Source organism: Chlamydomonas reinhardtii, chromosome 10 (assembly GCF_000002595.2).
Source record: "Chlamydomonas reinhardtii strain CC-503 cw92 mt+ chromosome 10, whole genome shotgun sequence".
Lineage (NCBI taxonomy): Eukaryota > Viridiplantae > Chlorophyta > Chlorophyceae > Chlamydomonadales > Chlamydomonadaceae > Chlamydomonas > Chlamydomonas reinhardtii.
The window spans coordinates 2,186,056-2,197,448 of record NC_057013.1 but is presented as its reverse complement, the minus strand read 5'-3'; the positions used below and the strand labels follow the sequence as shown (position 1 = coordinate 2,197,448).

Sequence of the window (11,393 nt, the reverse complement as noted above, 5' to 3'; positions counted from 1 at the left end):
CATAATGGTTGCAGCACAAAGCCAAGGCGAGCCAAATGGCGTGTATGGAGCGCATGCCCCTTGCAGAGACCGGGCGCCGTGATGCCTAAGCTGTGTCCAGTTGCGCACGCCCCACAAGCCCCGCGTTGGATGACCGTAAGCGGCCAGGCACCAGGTTCCAAAGCTGCGCGAGGAGCTGCGCAGCCCCCTTTCACTGCCGAGCCGATGCGTGGCCAGCACGGGCCTGGGCTGCCCCTGGATGGTGGCCAGCCGTTTACGTAACACGGCCAGCCGTTGCGGCAAGCCGTGCCGGACATCAGCAGCATGATAGAAAGAGGTGGCATATCGTATAGTAAGGGGTGCGTGGCGCGTGCGGTGCCAGTGTGACGCTTGTGCCGGCGTAACATTTATGAATGCGCGTTGGCCCCTGAGCAAGTGACCGAACGCCAGTTTTGTCGCCCGCCTCGTCCCTACACGGTTGACATGACTGGACCAGTCGTCATAAGTGTACTGTTAAGGTGTGAGGGGCGTGGCGAGCTAAGGCAGAAGCTACACTACTTCGGGCGGGCGAGGACGCGGTGGAAGCTAACCCGCAGAAGTCTCCCGACAAGGCTAGACCATTTCCAAATAACATAATAAGGTTATTACACCGCTGGAGGTTTTATGGCGGGCGGTGACTGACCGCCCGAAACACACCCGCAGGGCTGGTCGTCTACAGCTAGCAGCGGCAGCAACGCTGTGCATGGCACTAAAGGATGTCAGTACGAGTGACCGAAATGCGTCAACAAGTATGCGAAACAGCGACTTTGCTCCTCGAAACTGACCACCAGCGCGGTACGGCCGGGACGCCGTTGCTCGCAACGGCGGAGCCCCATCCCGGAATTTAAGGCGCGCAGGGCCCGGGCCACCGCTATACCCCGTTATCCACGCTTCCCAAGTGAATACGCACATACACACAGACCACACGTAGACTAGAGCCTACCACAAGCCTATCGCGACCATGGCCCGAACACAACTGCACTCATTTCTGTTGCTCGCGGCCCTCCTCGCTCGCGCCCACTTGGCGGGGTCAGCGAGGCTTGCATCTTTCCTTGACATCGACAGTAAACCTGTACTTGACAAGGCCGTAGACAACAGCCATGTGGCAGACGATGCCAGTGCGGACGAGCTCCTGGAGATGACGGATTCACTCGCCGCGGACGCAGCGAACGTTGTGCGCCGGTTCCTGGAGACAGGCGCGCCCACGTATCCCGGTCCCACGCCCAGCCCATCGCCGAGCCCGAGCCCGAGCCCCACGCCGACGCCCAGCCCCAGCCCATCGCCGCCGCTGGTGCAGGTCGTGGAGACCGTTCTGAACGTGTCGTATGACCTCAAGTCGGTGTCAGCGGAGATTGTCCTCAACAGCACAGAGGCGGTTGTTGGCACCGTAGTGGACATCGTTGCCCTGGTGGGTTTGGCTGGCAAACGCGGTCGGGCACACACGTAGGCATTGGCGTGCGTGTCGTTGGGTGGGCAGGGTTTGTGTTTTCCGTCTGCGGCACGCTCGAACATATGAGTTAAAAGGACTTCAACATATGCATGTGGATTTTGGGCACTCGTGTGGGCGTCGGTTACAAGCTTCTCAGTCGCGAACGTCGACATGTATCCAACCAACTTTCGTTCCTGCCTTCCACTTCGCAGGTGCGCGAAAGCATTGCGAAGACTCTCGGCATTAACTTCACGCAAGTCGTCATTAAATCAGGCAAGTTCTGCGCTACATTCGCTGGCCTCGTCGGCTCCTCGCGCGCGCCTTCCTTGCGGCCTTTGGGCACCCGACCTTTGGGCACCCGACCTGCCCCGACCTTTCGGAGCCACTCACTTGAACGGGTCCAACAATCAGTCCAAGTGCACTTGCCCCTGCAGCACACAGTCTGACAAGTCTTCAGTCCCACACGACTAAACCCCTTACGTGCTGCCCTTGCCTCCCCGCACCCCCAACAACAGTGTCCGCGCGCATTAACGGCGTGGACCAAGTCATCGCGGGGGACTGGAACACTCTGCGGCGGCACCTACTCCGCCGCATGGCCCTGGAAGAGCTCCCCGCCCCCGCCCGCAGCCTGGCAGACTCCCTGCCCGCCCTGCACGGCGCGCCCGGCGAGGTCTCACACTGCGGCAAGCCCCGCCCCATCAGCCTTGCCGAGGCCGAGCGAATGCTGGCGCAGGGCTCGGCCCTGACGTACTCGTACGACGCGCGCCGCATGCTTCAAGGATCCGGATCTGGAAACTCCTTCTCTCTAGACGCCATCAACATTGACCTGAGCGTCGTGCAGTACGTGGAGGTGCCGGTCGAGCCGTCCATCCCGCCGCCCACCACCAACGGCACCACCAACGGCACCACCAACGGCACCTCGCCCTCGCCGCTGCCGCGTCCCTCGCTCATCCCCATCAACACCACGGCGCTCACGCAGATTCTCAACGCCACCACCATCAATGCCACCGTTATCCAAGCGCCCTCGCCCACACCCACACCCACACCCACGCCGCCGCCGCGCGTGCTTTTCGCTCGCTTCAAGGGTGCCATGGCCGACGGAGTCTACACCAAGGGCCTGGAGGTAAGCGGCTTGCTTTTGTCTGCCTTTTAGTGCTAATGCTTGGCGTGTGCCTAGGCATTCAACGTTGGACCCGCAACTACTGAGTCTTACCTTGCCTTCCGCCCCTGCTGCCCATCACAGCCCGCCAACGCCTCGGGCGTGGCCCCCTTCGTCATCTGGCGCGAGGACGCGGACTTTGACAACTGGCGCCGCCCTCGCAACCGAGCCAACCTGGTCCACGATAAGCACCTGAGCTGCGGCGCCAACACCGTGGGCACCTGCACCACCTGCCCTCGCGCCTGGCAGGTCGGCGCCGACAGCACCAACGCCACCATCCTCTTCCGCGAGCCGATGCAGGTGAGAGCAGGTGCCCGTGGGCTTTTGTGTGTCGCGCTTCCTTGCGCCCATATGCTGCTGCCATTACCATGCTGCCAACATCCGGCTGGCCTTCCTCCTCCGACCAAGCCCCTCGTTTCCACCTCTTGCACCGCCCTGCTAAGCTGCAACCTCCCGCCGGCCCCCTGCTTCGCCCCGCCCACACAGCTTGACCGCATTATCATCAAGCAGCTCCAGAATCCTGGCGTGCTGACCGTCCAGCTGCTGCCCTGGCCCGCGGTGCGCATCCCCGGCCTCAACGCCACCGCGCGCACCGGCACCCTCGGCCGGCCCATCTGGTCCGTGACCTCCGACAGCACCCCGTGCGGCGGCAGCCTCACCATCCCGCTCGGCTCGCGCGCCGGCACCGGCCTGGCCGTGCCCAAGCGCGGCAGCCAGTCGCTTATCCCCCGCAAGCTGCGCAGCACCACCGTGGGCGGCATCAGCATCATTGTCAAGGCCCAGCCCAAGGACTGCTCCAAGGCCCCCGGCTGTACCTTCATTGAGTCGGTGCTGTTTGACGGGCGCGTGCTGTACCCGGCCGACCCCGCCGCCGACCCCAGCACTGTGTAATTGGGATTGTACGGTGTGTGTTAGAGCGCGCCGTGTTGCGACACCATAGGACGGCACGGGAACAGGAGGCAAGAGGGAGAGAGGAGAGAGAGTTGAGAGAGAAAGATGAGTGGATGAGAGTGGGCCGCATACATGGGCCGCGTGTGTTGTGTTGTATGATACCGTATTGCACTGCAGTTATCCCGGACCTTGACGACAATAAGTGGCCCTATAGTTGGGAGACGGTAGGGCAAGGCCTGAGGCAAAGCAAGGCCGCCGTCTGCACGTTCGCTACAGCCTAGAGCATACTTCTTCATTGTTATTGTGATCAGAGCGTCTAACCCGACGTCACAAGTGACCTAATAGGAATTATTCATTGAGGGCACGGTGCGAGCAATTGCCGCGCCCCCATGATTAAGAGCGTGGGTTAGGTAAGGTGGGTCTCCGCACCCAAGTTAGGCGCACAAGCGCACGGACCTGCACGGACGCAGCCGGCCTGGGTGCATTGCCAATCACAATAACAGCTGCTGTAGGCTGCGTTGTCTTTGTTAGCTTTTGTTGATGACGCTGGAGAAGCGGTCATAATTCATTTCCAGGATACCAAAACACGGATTTGGCCGCGTGTGTACTGGCTTGTGTGTGATGCGTATATGTGTGTGTGTGTGTGTGTGTGTGTGTGTGTGTGTGTGTGTGTGTGTGTGTGTGTGTGTGTGTGTGTGTGTGTGTGTGTGTGTGTGTGTGCGTGTGCGCAACCCCATCGTTGCGGGCATATTTTGAGAGCAAGTAGTGTGTCGACGGAGACTTGATTGGAATTTACTGCATGACGACACGACCTGTGATTCAGGCCCATTGGTGAGAGTGCGGAACATTGGGGTAGACTGAAAGACCTGTGGCGGGGCGGTCAAGCAAGAGCCTCACAATCTTCTTCTCTTCAACATCATGACCCGCTCGATACATCTCCGCTGGCACCCCTGGCTCCAGCCGTTACTGCCTCTCCGCACTGCAGTATTGGCAGTACGCTAACTGCTAAGTTACTCAACTCATCAAAGTGCGTGTGCCCCGCCTGTGCTAGCGCTTTGTCGTTTGTGCGGTTATGCTGCTCTGCTCTGTCCTGCTCTGTTTCGTCGATGTGGGCGGCGAGGCCACAACCGCTGTGGCACAAGGTAATGTGGCAAACTTCGATGTCCAGACTACTGTCGCTGGAAGGGAACTGTAGCTGCCTGTGTGTAGCGTTGTCAGGTAGCACTATACTGTTGGGGTGCTTCAGGGGCACGCGGGGCGCAGGCGGGGCGCGTCCGGTGCTTCGGGGCCTTTCGGGGGCAGGCGGGGCGCATCCGTCCCGAGGAGGCTGCTCGGGACAAGGTCGTTGGACCTTGTTCTTACATCATGTGTATTCGTTTCCACACCACTCGTCATTAAGTGTAACATTCAGGTGAACACTTGGGCGAAGTCATCCTACCTACGGTAGTGGAAGCCTACGTCCCATCACAAGCCGGTCTACCTCTGCGGCCTCTAGCCCACAATGAAAACCTACTGCCTGGCAATTCTCCAACATACCCGCATCGTGCTGGGAACAATATCTGCCTGCTCCTCTGGCCGCGCTACCGCCTAACACTGGGAAGCTACCTCGGGGCGCCAATGCAATTCAATACCTGCGCCCGATGACGATGTTGCAGGTGGATATGCGGGCACCTCGCACCCTGCAACAAGACTAAACGAGCCGCAAGGGATCCTAGTCTCTCAATCACCTGCGTCTGTCCTTGAGAACTGCTCTCCTATCACCATACCACTTTGTGCTGCCTGCGCTACTCCACGAGAGCCAATGTCTTACCTGTCACCCGGCCTCCACACGGGCCCGCTTACCATGGTCACCACTCAAGAGCCAGCCGTAGGCGAACCCTGCATCGTACAATACATACATCGTGTTGGTTGACTCTGTTCACGGTGTTCCCAAACTCGGCCATCGCCCGCGCGTCCCAAAGCTTTGACCGCTCCCGTACCTCACACACCCAACTCCCGCCCAGCACGCCCGCGCGCCCTCTCCAGCCCATGCCACCCCAACCCCTCTATGGGTTCCGGGTTGGCAAAGGTTTGTTTTGGGATCGGAGTGAACTACCCTCCCAACCACCACTGCCACCGCCACTGCCACCACCGCCGCCGCTGCCTTACCTGCACGCCCGTGAGCGCCACGCCGTGGTCCACTCCCAGCCAGTCGCCCATGTCCCGGCCCGTGTTGTGCAGCTGCGACTCCTGCACCGCCGCCCGCTCATCCGCCTGGGACGCCCGCTCCGCCAGCTGCTGCGCCGCCTCTGGCGACAGCCCCACCCCGCCGCCTCCTGCCGCCGCGGCCGTGTCCGCTGTAGCATCGTCTGTGGCGGCACCACTCAGAGAGGTAGCATCTGCTGACTGAGGAGCAGCACTACCGGAGGCCACCGCCACGCCCGACTCACCGCCCGCGCCTGCGCTAACAGGGCCTGCACCTGACGGTGGCTCCGCCGCCGCTGCCGCCACCTCACAAGCAGCCTGCACCGGTGCTGGCACGGTGGGGGCCGCAGCCGTTGTGGCGCCGGCCTGCGGCTCGGAGGTGAGCGCGGGAGGCTGCGCCTGCGAGCGCGAGGTTGCCTGTATGGGGGATTACAAGGCGCCAGGCCGAGGAACACAGGCGTGGCCGAGCACACACACAGACACAAACCACACGCCACACACACGCACATCACATCGGACCAAACGACCACACATGAAGAGCAATCCAGCGCCACACAGTTCCAGCGTCACACAACCCCAAACACGTACACAATATCAATTTGCGCACGCACACGCACAAGTTGAAGAGACGACCGCCCACACAAAGTGCCAGGTGGCAGCCGGCGGCAGAGACCACGCGCACAGCAATCAGCATCGCACGAACCACGCGGCAACCACAAGCACGTCCCGACGACCAGCAACATCCAAAGATAGCGCACGTGAATACACCAAATGTGGATGCCCCGCATTGCCGTAGCACATAGGCAAAATGCGTAACGCCACGCATAAGCATAGACAACCCAGCGACACACCGATCCAAACAGCAAACGGACGCACGCAACACAACACAACACAACACAGCACAAGAAACACGAAGGCAAGGGCGTCGGTGTGGTGTGTGGTACGGGAAACAATGGACGCACATGCAACCATGGAGCCCGGGTGGAGAATTGCACAATGCATACCATCCCCACAGCAAGCAGCTACTGGCAAGAAAACTCCATGCAACGCACCACCAAGTAGGAAAAGCAGGCGCAGCAGAGACACACACACATCTCGCACCTTCCACGCACCTGTGCAACCTTGGAACGCTTCGCAGGCGGCGCGCCTGCTGGTGCCGCCACCGCCGCGGTTGATGGGCTGGCATCTTGCACAGCAGCACGCTTCGGGCCCGCTGCTGCTGGTGCGGCCTGCAGGTTCACAGCGCGCAATAACCGCTCAGCATGCGGTCCCTATACTGAGGGCAGTGCAAGAGGATGGGCAGGCTGCGATGCGGCTGCTCCCTCCCTACGCAGTACGCACCTGGGCTACTCGTGGGCGCTTTGCTGGCTGCTGCGCCGGCAGCGCTGCGGCGGGCGCAGCGCTCGCGTCCTGATGGGCCGGATCCTCTGACGGAGCCCGCTTGATGCCCGCCTTGCCGCCCGCGGTTGCTGGGGGCGGCGCCGGCAGCGCCTGTGTCTGCGGCCGCTGCGGCACTCCCGGCAGCCATGACGGCAGCAACGCCCGCTTGAGCACGTTCACTTTCAGCGCCATGCCGGGCCGCTTTGCAGGCCAGGCCGACACCTGCGGCGTGTCAGGACGGGGGTTGGGTCGTTGACCCGCGCTTGGCTGCGTGCTCGCCAACGCGAGCGTCTTACCAATACCCCCTCAAGGCCACGCTCTCCTCCTCTCTCGCATTTGCTTTGGTTTAGTTTGGGCTGGTATCTACACACCACCACCCCCCGCCCCCCGGCCGCGCAAGATGCACCTCCGCAGCCCATCATGCTTCAGCTGGCCCAGCCGGCCAAGTGCAACTGCAGCTGTGCCCGGCCCCCGCGGCGCAGCCGGCCCTCGCCCACCTCGTTCACGAAGATGATGCAGGGCTGCTTCAGGTCCACCTTGCCCGCCGGCGCGCCCGCCGGCCCCGTCAGCGCGTGCGCCGGTAGCTGCGCCACTTGCCCGTTGGGCAGCAGCTGCTGCGCCGTCAGCGCCGCCGCCGCGCGCTTGTCCACGCCGATGTAGTAGCACAGGCGCGGCCGGTTGGGGGCGGTTGCGTCGGGGTCCTTGTCGGCATCCTTGGGCTCCGCCTTAACGACGTCCTTGGAGGCCTCCTCGGTGACCGGCTTGGCGTCGTTGCCGTCCGGGTCTGCCTCTTTGGCCGGCTCTACTGGCGGCTTCTGCGCCTTGGGGTAGGGCCTGCGCGTGCCAACGGAACGATGGTGATGGGAGAATTGAGATAATATCAGTGCGCATAAGTGCCGTCGATACCAGGTAAAAACATGAATATGGAAACGGAACTGGCCGCTTCACGCGCCGCAGTACTTCGCTCTGCGCCGCTCCGCGCCGCGCCGCGCTCACCTGACCCGCACGTGGTCCTCCAGGTTGCGCACCAGCCTCCTGATGCGGCTGCTCACCCAGCCGTCCCACAGCACCAGGTCGCCCTCGCTGTCAGCAGACACCTCCAGCTGCGGCGGCGGCCGGGCGGGGGACGGGTGGCGGGGTTGCAAAGATGGTACAGAGACGGGTAGCGAGGGGGACAGCAGGGGTAAGGGGGTTGCAAGGATGTTTGGAAAAACGGTACAGGATGCACTGAAGACTGCAGATGAAGTCGTTACCACATGAGCGGGGGGTGGGTGAGCGGCGCGTGAGAGCGGTAGGGAGCTTGTGCGCCCAGCCCCCTGTGCCCTGCTCGGCCTACCTGGATGTAAAAGGAGTGCTGCGTGAAGAAGGGCACGGGCGTGAAGAGGCGGCTCCACTCGATGGGCTTGCCGGGCGGGCAGTGCAGGAAGGAGGTGCACACGTCGGCGGCCGCGGCGAACTCCTCCGTCATTACCTGGTGGCGTGTGGGGGGTGCCAGGACGCCAGGAGAAGAACAAGTTGCGAGAGAGCTGTCCAGGACAACGGCATCGTTGCCGTTGGCGGAGACCCGGAACAGACCCAGCCACAGAACCAGTCCGGCCGTTTAATTCCTTGACCCGCTGTGTTGAGGCCTCGGGCTTGCCCTTCCACTGCCCTCGCCGTTGCCAGGAGCGGCACTACTCTTCTTGTCCCCGGCTATGCCCCCTGCCCCCGCCCTGCCCTGCTCCACGACGCCTCGGCCCCCTCCCATAAGTATTATCGCTTGCAACTAACCCCTCTGCCTGTGCTCCGCTTTAGCTTGGTTCGGTTTGGGCTGGTATTTACAGGCCCCCCCTGCCCCTCACCTCGAGCGTGGAGCGCTGCACGTTGTACAGTGAGTTCATTGCGGGGTAGGCGGGTGTGATGACCGGCATGAGCGCCAGGCTGTCGCGCGTGCCGGGCCGCGGGTCCCACACCGGCAGCCCCAGGCTGTGCTCCTCCGGGATCCGCAGGTGGATGGCGCGCGGCCAGGGCCAGGCCTTGAGCAGGATGAAGAACTTGAGCAGCACGGTGGAGGCCTCGGCGCGCGGGTAGAGCTGGCAGATCTTGGCCACCATGATGGCCAGGTTGACGCCGCCCAGGTAGCCGGTCACGTTGGAGGAGATGCCGCGCAGCGAGGCCCAGTGCTTCACGGCGCGCAGCGCGGTGCGGAACACCTCCTGCGGGCGTGTGGGCGTGGTTTTGGCGTACCGATAAGTGAAAGCATGTCCACCTGTCATACCGTAATCACAGCCGAACAGGGCTGCACACGCAAGAGCATGTCGGGCGGAAGGGCATGTGGCCGCCACGGTGCCGGTACCCGTTGACCATACCGGCCAGCCCCCGGCCCCAACCCGCGGCCCAAGTAGGGTTGCGCCCCCCCCCCCACTTAACTATTCATGAAACGTAAACCCCCCCCCCGACACGCCCTCTGCCCGGCCGGCCCCCGGCGGCCCACCTGCCGCGGCACCAGCTTCAGCATGGTGTCCGTCACGCGGCAGCCGTTGAGCGCGCGCACGGTGGGCTCGTCGCAGCCACGCAGCACGGCGTGGTTGGACAGGTCCAGCTGCTCGGGCAGCGTCTGCATCGCCAGCGAGGCGTACAGGATGTCGATTTGCACGCCCTTGTACTGTAGGAGGCGCGGGAGGCAGGCGGGCAGGTGGCGGGATGGGAAGGAGGGGGTCGTGATGCGCAAAGGCTTGCGCGAACAGGCGGCCTGCGTCCGGTTTGCCCTGCAGAGACCTCGAGGTGTTTGGCCGCTGCGTGTGTGAGCACGGACTCGGGCATGCCAAGCCCCGTGTCGTGCAGGTGGTGCCGGGTGCTTCCCTCTGACAAGCTGTTCCCAGGCCCGCTGCCTCTCGCTTACCTTGATGCCGATCATGGGCACGAAGGCGTCGGGCACTGGCTGAATGTCCGTGATGTCGGGCGTTTGCTGTGGAGGGACAAACAAAAGCGGCAGGCACACGTGCAGGGCGTTAAGCAGATGCGGTGGCGAGCATGCGGGTTGCATGTGTGGCTAGTGCGCCTGCGGCCACAAGAAGGGCCTGTCTCACGCAGCAAAAGAGATAGAGAAGGAGAGCCGCACAGGTGCGCGCTCCCACACGCCAGCCCCATGCATGCTTCCGTCCGGCACCATGAAGCATTCACGGCGGCGCCGTCCCAGCAGCGTCTTCACGTGATACCATTACAGCTGAACACCCTGAGCATCCGAGGGGTGCGCCTACACGCTGTTTGATGACAGTCCTCCACACATGTCCCCCGCCGGCATACGTGTCCCGTGTGCTCTCCTTCTCCTTCTTGTCTATGTAAGTTGGGACAGGAATGGCTACGGTGTCCTACCCACTTTGTTAAGCCCAGGCTTATACAGCCGCCCTACTGGCCGCGCTGCCCCCCACACGCCCACGCCGTCCACGCACCGAGAGCATGTATTCCAGGCAGTGCTTCTCGCTGCCGAAGAAGTCCGAGTCCCGCAGCACGTAGCGCGGGCCCACCACCAGCGTGTCCATGTCCGCCCCTGTGTACGGCAGGATCCGCGTCAGCTCCCTGGAAGCTCCAGACACCCGGGGAGCCCTCCGTACCCACGGCAGCCGCAATGCATATTCCTGGCACAGTGCTAGCTTCCCCGCCCAAGCACCCCCTCCTTCGCTGCGGTTTGCTGCCTCAACTGGAAGGTTTTCCACCCGTGGGCTGTGGCTGTGCGCCCCATAGTGCCCTTCTCCTGCACACCTGGGCCGTGCACGCCCAGTCGGTACGAGCCGAAGGTGTAGACGTGAGCACGCGCATCCTCCACGTTAAGGTTCTTCTTCCGGCAAACACCCTTCACCCATGTTTGTGTCAACTCGTAGAACAGCCCAAGGACCTCCTGACGGAGGTAGGCGTCCTCGTCCGGCTCATAGAGGCCGGCATCGCGAAGGAACTGCAAGTTGCAACGTTTGTCACCTTGAGACGTCGCTTTCATGGCTACCATCTACACGTCCCATATTTACCTGTTCTAGCTCAGCGCTGTGCCGTTTGTCCTCTGCTGAAGGAAGAGAATTGTTTAGCGGCCGCAAAAGGTAGACATCGTTTGGGTCTGCAACTGCCATAAAGCTAGAGCATAGAGCAATCACTAAAGGGTCGCTGGCAAGTCCACCGAAGCTGCTAGTGCCATACGAACGAGATCCTTGCGTCAAGATAGCATAACTTCAACAAGTGGGAACAATCATAAGAGTTCACCGTCATAGAGCAACTAATTTACCCACGGCAGCCTGCCGGTTCCATCGTTGGCACGCGGGTCAGCGGCAGTTCCCCTTCAAGTTCCCCTTCCCGCATCTGCGC

The 11,393-nt window shown here is 62.4% G+C and overlaps 2 protein-coding genes across 2 annotated transcripts; one reads left to right on the top strand and one right to left on the bottom strand.

The window, feature by feature from the left end:
- Positions 1-896: 896 nt before the first annotated feature.
- On the top strand, positions 897-4,372 carry CHLRE_10g433800v5 (uncharacterized protein). Its single transcript, XM_043066686.1, has 5 exons — positions 897-1,426; positions 1,660-1,720; positions 1,963-2,570; positions 2,691-2,906; positions 3,093-4,372. The coding sequence occupies exons 1-5, from the start codon at positions 1,157-1,159 to the stop codon at positions 3,495-3,497; spliced, it is 1,560 nt and encodes a 519-aa protein (XP_042920083.1). The 5' UTR covers positions 897-1,156; the 3' UTR covers positions 3,498-4,372.
- A 2-nt stretch (positions 4,373-4,374) lies between these two features.
- CHLRE_10g433750v5 (uncharacterized protein) lies at positions 4,375-11,268 on the bottom strand. Its single transcript, XM_001702604.2, has 13 exons — positions 11,063-11,268; positions 10,803-10,992; positions 10,493-10,590; positions 9,943-10,008; positions 9,535-9,705; positions 8,903-9,256; positions 8,398-8,532; positions 8,058-8,164; positions 7,559-7,895; positions 7,023-7,283; positions 6,794-6,910; positions 5,646-6,098; positions 4,375-5,375 (listed from the first exon to the last, which is right to left on the bottom strand). Exons 1-13 carry the CDS (start codon positions 11,159-11,161, stop codon positions 5,352-5,354), a joined length of 2,412 nt encoding a protein of 803 aa, XP_001702656.2. The 5' UTR covers positions 11,162-11,268; the 3' UTR covers positions 4,375-5,351.
- Positions 11,269-11,393: the final 125 nt, after the last annotated feature.

Excerpts from the sequence above, each read along its gene's own strand:
- CHLRE_10g433800v5 (XM_043066686.1), top strand. The coding sequence starts at position 1,157 with ATGACGGATTCACTCGCCGCGGACGCAGCGAACGTTGTGCGCCGGTTC. Across the intron at positions 1,427-1,659 it reads TAGTGGACATCGTTGCCCTG|GTGCGCGAAAGCATTGCGAA; the intron begins GTGGGTTTGGCT and ends TCCACTTCGCAG. Across the intron at positions 2,907-3,092 it reads TCTTCCGCGAGCCGATGCAG|CTTGACCGCATTATCATCAA; the intron begins GTGAGAGCAGGT and ends CCGCCCACACAG.
- CHLRE_10g433750v5 (XM_001702604.2), bottom strand. The coding sequence starts at position 11,161 with ATGGCAGTTGCAGACCCAAACGATGTCTACCTTTTGCGGCCGCTAAAC. Across the intron at positions 7,896-8,057 it reads GAGGACCACGTGCGGGTCAG|GCCCTACCCCAAGGCGCAGA; the intron begins GTGAGCGCGGCG and ends TGGCACGCGCAG. Across the intron at positions 6,099-6,793 it reads AGCGTTCCAAGGTTGCACAG|GCAACCTCGCGCTCGCAGGC; the intron begins GTGCGTGGAAGG and ends TCCCCCATACAG.